The sequence below is a fragment of the Melospiza melodia genome, chromosome 3, assembly GCF_035770615.1.
Source record: "Melospiza melodia melodia isolate bMelMel2 chromosome 3, bMelMel2.pri, whole genome shotgun sequence".
Lineage (NCBI taxonomy): Eukaryota > Metazoa > Chordata > Aves > Passeriformes > Passerellidae > Melospiza > Melospiza melodia.
The window spans coordinates 68312349-68318671 of NC_086196.1; the positions used below are offsets into that span (position 1 = coordinate 68312349).

Genomic DNA, 6323 nt, shown 5'->3' on the forward strand with positions numbered 1-6323 from the left:
CAGCCAAGACACAAACAGCGCACGCTGGAAGCCGCTTCTTAATAAAGTAGCAGCCTTGTGCTAGGATTTAAGAAAACAACTGGCAGATGTGAACGATTTATTTTTCCTCCCTCTTCTGCTGCGGTTTATTTTTTCCTCTTGTTCGAGGGCGCTCAGCTGCTAACACAAACAATTGCTGAAATTCCACCTGCCCACCTGCAGCCCCTCCTTCCCGCCGCCCGCCCGGGCCGTCGCCTTCCTCCGGGAGGGCTGCGCCGAGGGGAAACTGCATCCCGCTTTCTTAGAGAGAGGAGGAGGAGGAAGGAGAGGGAGGGGCCGCGCCGTGTCTGGGCGCATTGTTCCGCGCTCCTCTGCCAAGAAGTAGGTGACTATGAACTCATCCTTCGCTCCTCGCAGAAAGTTTGCCGCCTTCCCCCCCTGCTCCCCTCCCCTCCCGCCCGCTGGCGCGGCAGGAGGCAGCTCGCAGCCCGGCGCTGGCCCCGGAGTCCCCGCTCCTGCTTAATATTCCGCCCGCTCCGCCGATGTTGTGCTTGGCTCCGGTGGGACCGCAACTCACGGCGTGAAACCGGAGCCAATTTTCTGTCTTAGTCTCGCAGTGTTTTGACTGGAGGCAGATCCAGTTCAGTCCGATCGGGGCTAGTGGAAACAACTACCTAAGTCTCCGCTGTCTGTATCGTTTGGGAGGGAAGAAAGAAGAAAGGAACGCGATCCCGGACTGCTGGGCGCGCTCTCTCTCTCTCTCTCTCACACACACACGCACGGCAGACACACGCACCCAGACAGGCAGACTCGCACCCCGCCGGTGCCGAGCGCGCCGTGCCACCGCCGCCGGGAGGAAATGGGAAGGCAGTGAGCGGATCCGTGCCGGTGTGTGAGCGCCGCCGGGGCCGGGAAGGGGCGGCGGGAGCGGCGGGAGCGCGGCCGGGGGCGGCCCGGGGGGAGCGCGCCCCAACTCCCGGTGCCGGGGACCCCGCGCCCTTTGTGGGAGAGGGCTGCGCTCTTTCTCCTGCGTAAGGAGGGGGGAATAAGCCCCGAACGCGTGTCTGTGTGAGCTCGATGTGCGTATGTTTTTAATGTACGTGTGCGCAGAGGTCTGGCTGCCGGGGCCGCGGGGGGCGGGCCGCGGCGGGGCGGGGGGCAGGTGAGGGCGGCGGGCGCTCACGGCGCTGCTTCGCTTCCAGGTGCCGGCGCCCGCGATGACCCTGGTGCTGCCCATGCAGCGGCTGGGCCGCCCCATCGCCGCCGAGGGAGCCGCCGACCTCGCCGCCTACCGCGCCCTCTGGGAGCCGCCCTGCTGCGGCCGCCCCGGCCCCGCCGCCCCGCCGGCCCCGGCCCCGGCGGCCCCCGGTTCCCCCGCCGCAGGTAGGCACGGCACGGCTCGGCACGGCTCGGCAGGGCAGGGCAGCGCCGCGGGGAGCGGCGGCACCGGGGCTGCCCGCGGAGCCGGGCGGGCGGAGGGCGGAGGGCGGGGGCTCCCGCGGGGCCGCAGGTGCGCGGGGCCGGCAGCTCGGCACCGGCACCGGCACCGGGAGCGGCCAGGTTGTCCCTGCGGCGGCCCCCGCTGCCCGCGCCGCTCGCACCGGCCCCGGGTCGGGCGCTACTCAGGGAGAGGGCTCGTTTCTGATCGCCGCGAATAGATGCGAAAATATGCGGCGGCGTTCTCCTGTAGCGCGAAGGGAAATGAAAAGTATTTTGTTTGGAGAACCTCCGGCAAACCGCATGTCATTTGTCATATCTGATTTATTACCCGCAGGATCACATTACAGGGGAATTTCAAATCCTGTAACAACATCCAAGATCACATACTTTAAAAGGAAATATGTGGAAGAAGAGGATTTTCATCCGCCACTCAGCAGCTGTACACATAAAGTATGTTTTCTAATAGTCATTATTTTTACTCTGAGTTTCAGATGCTTAGTAACACTCGATTGACCCATTTCCAGAAGGCTGAAATACTCTGCTGAAATTAGGAGAATGATCCAGCTGTTTGCTCAGAAACAAACAGTTGTCACTTCTTCACATTTATTGTTGTATTGTCATCAATTGCAAAAGAAGCAAAGGCGTTTCTGCATTAATAACAACTGCAAATGGAAATGTTGAGAATAACTTTTTTTTCAGATTATTTTGTTCTTAGCTTGTTCATGCCATGCTTACAGAAACAGATCTGTAACAGCATTTAAATGACAGAAAGGAAGAACATAAGTAAAATATTTCCCACTCATATAAAACTTTCTTTCCGGAGGGGAAAATAGTAAGAGGTTCCATATACCCCTCACTGGTCACAGATCCTCTAAAAAACCAGAATGACTTGGAAAGCGAGTACAAGCTCCCTCAGTATTTAATCATGTTTATTAAAAAGCTAATAACTCCCAAAGAAGAGATTAGTAAATGAAGGATTTTTTTTTTTTTTGTGAAAGTTGCCAGGGGAGAGATTAGAGCAAACGTTTCCCAGGCCAGTGAATACATAAATTGAAATCTGACTTTTTTTGCAAGATTTTATGCTCCTCTTCATTAAGGGCTCAGTTCTGCATGGAACTGAATGCCTGGGGTGAAGTGCTTAAGGATAGCTCATGCCTTGAGACACCATCCTTACCTCGGTGACTCCCAGCTGGCCCAGTCCAGTCCCACCCATGTTCTCTTGGCAATGCAGGAGGGATTTCTGTGAAGGAGAAGCAAGCATTAATGCTGAGCTCAGTTCCCAAAGACCTTAGACTAGCTGAAGGAATTTTCAGCTACAAATAGAGTTGTCTGAAAATAAGTACCTGGACCAGAAAGGTGAAAAATGATTAATTTCAGAAGATGTCTGGTCTGCTGCCAAAGCAGTGAATAAACAGCACCAAGGGTGTTGAAAAAAGTGCTCTGGTTCGTGAGTGTCTCACACATGTCACATTGCTCTCCCAGTTTTCAGCCAGGTTTTGTTTTTTTTTTTTTTACAAGCTTGTTGGATTTTTGTATCAGTGATTAATTTCCTTACAAAGAGAGGGAGGAGGAATAGTTATTTAGTCTTTTCTAACGGCAATAACAAGCAGTTGTAGAGGCATTGGTAAGCTAGACCCAGCCACTGTTTAGTGCTGTGTAATGTGGCAGAAATTCTTGGTCACCAATTTCTTCTGTTGAGCCCAAATACATTTTCTTCTTTACAGCACTGAGCTCTGGCACAGGGAGGATGCCCACCAGGTTTCCTTGAATTTCTTACATGTCTATACCTCTGCCACCCAGTAAAGAGTTATGTTCTGAGATTACTTGTCCCTTAGAGAGTATGGTGGTAGGGCCTGGGGCCTCTCTCCAGAGGGCTGCTGGCAAACATGTAGAAGAAAGCCTCTGACAACTTGTTCCTACAGGTGTCCCTCCAGTAAATATCTCCAGGAGCATCCCAGTTCAAGGCTTACTGGTTTGCTCCAGGCTTATATGGCTTCACTGGCTGTTGCTGCAGCAGGTACAAAGGACGCAAATGAACCTATAGGCTTAATATAATTTAAAATGAGTCACTTATTATAGAAAATTACTCTCTCTAACAAAGAGCTTCAGCTGTGAACTCATATGAAATTATGGCCAGTTTTTGTTTTTATGAGTCGCTGTGCTGCTTCTAAGCCTCGCAGACATGACCAGGCTGTGGAAAGAGCTAGAGGGCTGAGGAGAGCTGAATGGATGTGAAAAGCAGCTGTGCTTTAAGCTCTTTCAGTCCTCATAGCTACGACTTCCACTCTGCAAAAATGCTGTAACCATGTGGGAAAGGGAAGAATGATCAAGCCACAGATGGGGGGATTTAGAGCAGTCTCTCTTTGTGCTGTGCTGCTCTCCTCCTACGCGAACCAAATTCTTACTAAAAATGAAAATCAGTCACTAGTGCTTACAGTAGCATGCGTTGCCCCCTCTCTTATTTTGATTCCCAGGGTAGTGATTACAGTGCAGAATCCGGGGCCTCGCAGGGGCAGTAACCTGCTCATGCTGCCAGTGCTGAGAAAGGGAGTCCTGGAAGGACCGTGGAAGGGAGAACAAATCTGTGGGCGTAGAGCCAGGATTTCTGCAAATCCCTGTCCTCCCTTCGTTTCCTGACCTTATCCCTGCCTATCTGCATTCCCACCGGTCCTGCAGAGCACAGGGCCTAGCACTCAGGCCAACAGCTGCTCTCCAGATGCTGGGATGCTTTGAGATGGGTTTCTCCCTGCCTCCCTCCCTGCATGCACTTCTGTGCACAAGAGCCTGGCAAATGGAGACCTCCTGGCTGGAGGGCCCCTTCCACTGGCAGCAGATGAAATGCTGCAGCCCTTGCTGTGTGAGGCGATGGCTGCTGGCTGCCTCTTGCAAACCTTGGCGCCGCAGGAAGGACCCTTGCTTGGCTTCAGAGCTGTGCAGAAGCCCCACAGGGGATGATGGAATTGGGTCCATTTGCAACAAACGGCCCCCCTAGCCATCACTGGAGCAAAACTGCACAACAATTTTATGTTCTAGTCCCAAATGTAATTAAAGAGCCAGATGTGTGCATTTGGATTTCACTCTCCCACCTTGGATTTCTGCCCTGCAATTGCCTCTGCGGTGTAATGCTCAGCTACTTACCTCCTAAGCTCAGCTGCTTACCCCTGAACATGGGGGAATGCTGTGGCCAAGAAAAAGCAGGTCCTCAGCTACAAGGATGTGCAAAATGAAAAAAAAGCCAGTTTTAGATGCCTCAGAAAAAGAACAGAAAAGTAGTGACACAGAGGGAATACTTTGCTTCATTTCCTTTCTCCTTGTCTGGAACAAAACTGGTAGCCTTCAGTTCCATATCATGTGTTTTTTGCATTTTCAGACAATCTCTGTGTTTGAGGAGCGGGCCCATATTCTCTACATGTCTTTGGAAAAGCTGAAATTCATTGATGATCCTGAAGTCTACCTGCGCAGATCCGTCCTCATCAACAATCTCATGAAGAGAATCCACGGAGAGATCATCATGCAGAACAACTGGTGCTTCTCCACCTGCTCCTTCAGTGGCACCTCCCCACAAGAGTGGTTTGTGCCTCAGGACTGCCCATACAGAAAACGCCTTCGGATGGCAAAGGAGGAGTACGAGAAGCTCCACATGTGCTGCTTCTATCAAGAATGTGGCAGTCACTATTTAAATCTACCCTACTCTGTTAATGCTAGTACTGAAAGTAATTCCTCTTCTTCTTCCTCCTCCTCCTGCTCCTCCTCCTCCTCCCCTCCCATCTCTTTGCCAAGCTGTTCCCAGCAGGTGGATTATGAAGTTGGCAGCGCACCTTCTTACAGAAATGATGACCAGATACCTGCTAATGAAATATTCATCACTAATGGCAGGTCTCACAGTAATCAGGAAAAGGCAAAATTTAATGACAAGAGTGGAGGTAATGAACCTGAGAGAGAAAGCATCGCCCTAAACTGTGAACCTGTAAGAGGCACCCATGCTCTTGAATGTAAAGGCAAATTTTATGACTATTTTGAGACTGGATGTAATGACAAGAGCAACGTAAGTGAATCTTGGAAAAAATCCTTAAGGAAAAAGGAATCTTTACCAAGTAATAAAATCTGCTGCAACAAAGGAAGTAAAATATGAGGCATCTTTCTTGCTCTATTGAAGCATGCACAGCATGTTCCTTCTCTATCAAATTTTTATTTTGAACGGATTTTTTATAGTTTTCTACGAATGGTACAATCATGCCACAAACGTGACGTGTAGAGCGGAGAGCAGATTGCGTAAAGTGTCTCTGCCACCCGCATCAGCAGCTATTTATGAACGTGGAGACTTCAGAAAGAACACGGTTGCATTGCTGCTGAGCGCTGTAGTCTGTGCAGCTATGGTGGAGCTCTCGTTGCTGAAAATGCCAATCAGCCAGATGGGGAAAACATATCGTTTTACATATCCCCGCCCCCAAGAAGTCTGCCATTAATTAAGAAGAACCTCCATTATGTTTACCAAGGAATTAGAAGTCTGGTAAACAAATTGATGCTACCAGCAAGGATGATGTGCTCCTTGTAACTCAGTATTCATTCTGACAAAGGACTGTCTTCATGGATTGGGAATAAACCATCCTTACGTTTTGTAGTGATACTCTTGAATTCCTGTATTCAGCATCTCGTTCAACTGACAAAATAGGACATAGCATAAAGAAATAACCTGTTTATGGAATCTCAATCAGAATCAGACATGCAGCTCCAGTACTTGCATGTTTTCACCTCGGCTGTAATAACTAATGAGGTTTGTTGTTACACAGAGCAGGTTTTTTTTTGGTGCCTTACTTTTTGTCTTAATTTTTGCCAGTGTGAAAATTAAGTATGAATCTGATACAGCAGGGATTTAACCTAAACAGAGATTAAAAAAAAAAACC

At 50.2% G+C, this 6323-nt stretch overlaps 1 protein-coding gene across 1 annotated transcript; it reads left to right on the forward strand.

Moving 5' to 3' along the window:
- The first annotated feature begins 1196 nt into the window (after positions 1-1196).
- SERTAD4 (SERTA domain containing 4) lies at positions 1197-6046 on the forward strand. The gene is made up of 3 exons (XM_063152133.1): positions 1197-1362; positions 1754-1869; positions 4790-6046. The coding sequence occupies exons 1-3, from the start codon at positions 1197-1199 to the stop codon at positions 5549-5551; spliced, it is 1044 nt and encodes a 347-aa protein (XP_063008203.1). The 3' UTR covers positions 5552-6046.
- Positions 6047-6323: the final 277 nt, after the last annotated feature.

Bases quoted from the DNA above. Each gene is read 5' to 3' on its own strand.
- SERTAD4 (XM_063152133.1), top strand. From the start codon at position 1,197: ATGACCCTGGTGCTGCCCATGCAGCGGCTGGGCCGCCCCATCGCCGCC. The intron at 1,363-1,753 runs GTAGGCACGGCA...TATTACCCGCAG, and splicing joins CCCCGGTTCCCCCGCCGCAG to GATCACATTACAGGGGAATT. The intron at 1,870-4,789 runs GTATGTTTTCTA...TTGCATTTTCAG, and splicing joins TCAGCAGCTGTACACATAAA to ACAATCTCTGTGTTTGAGGA.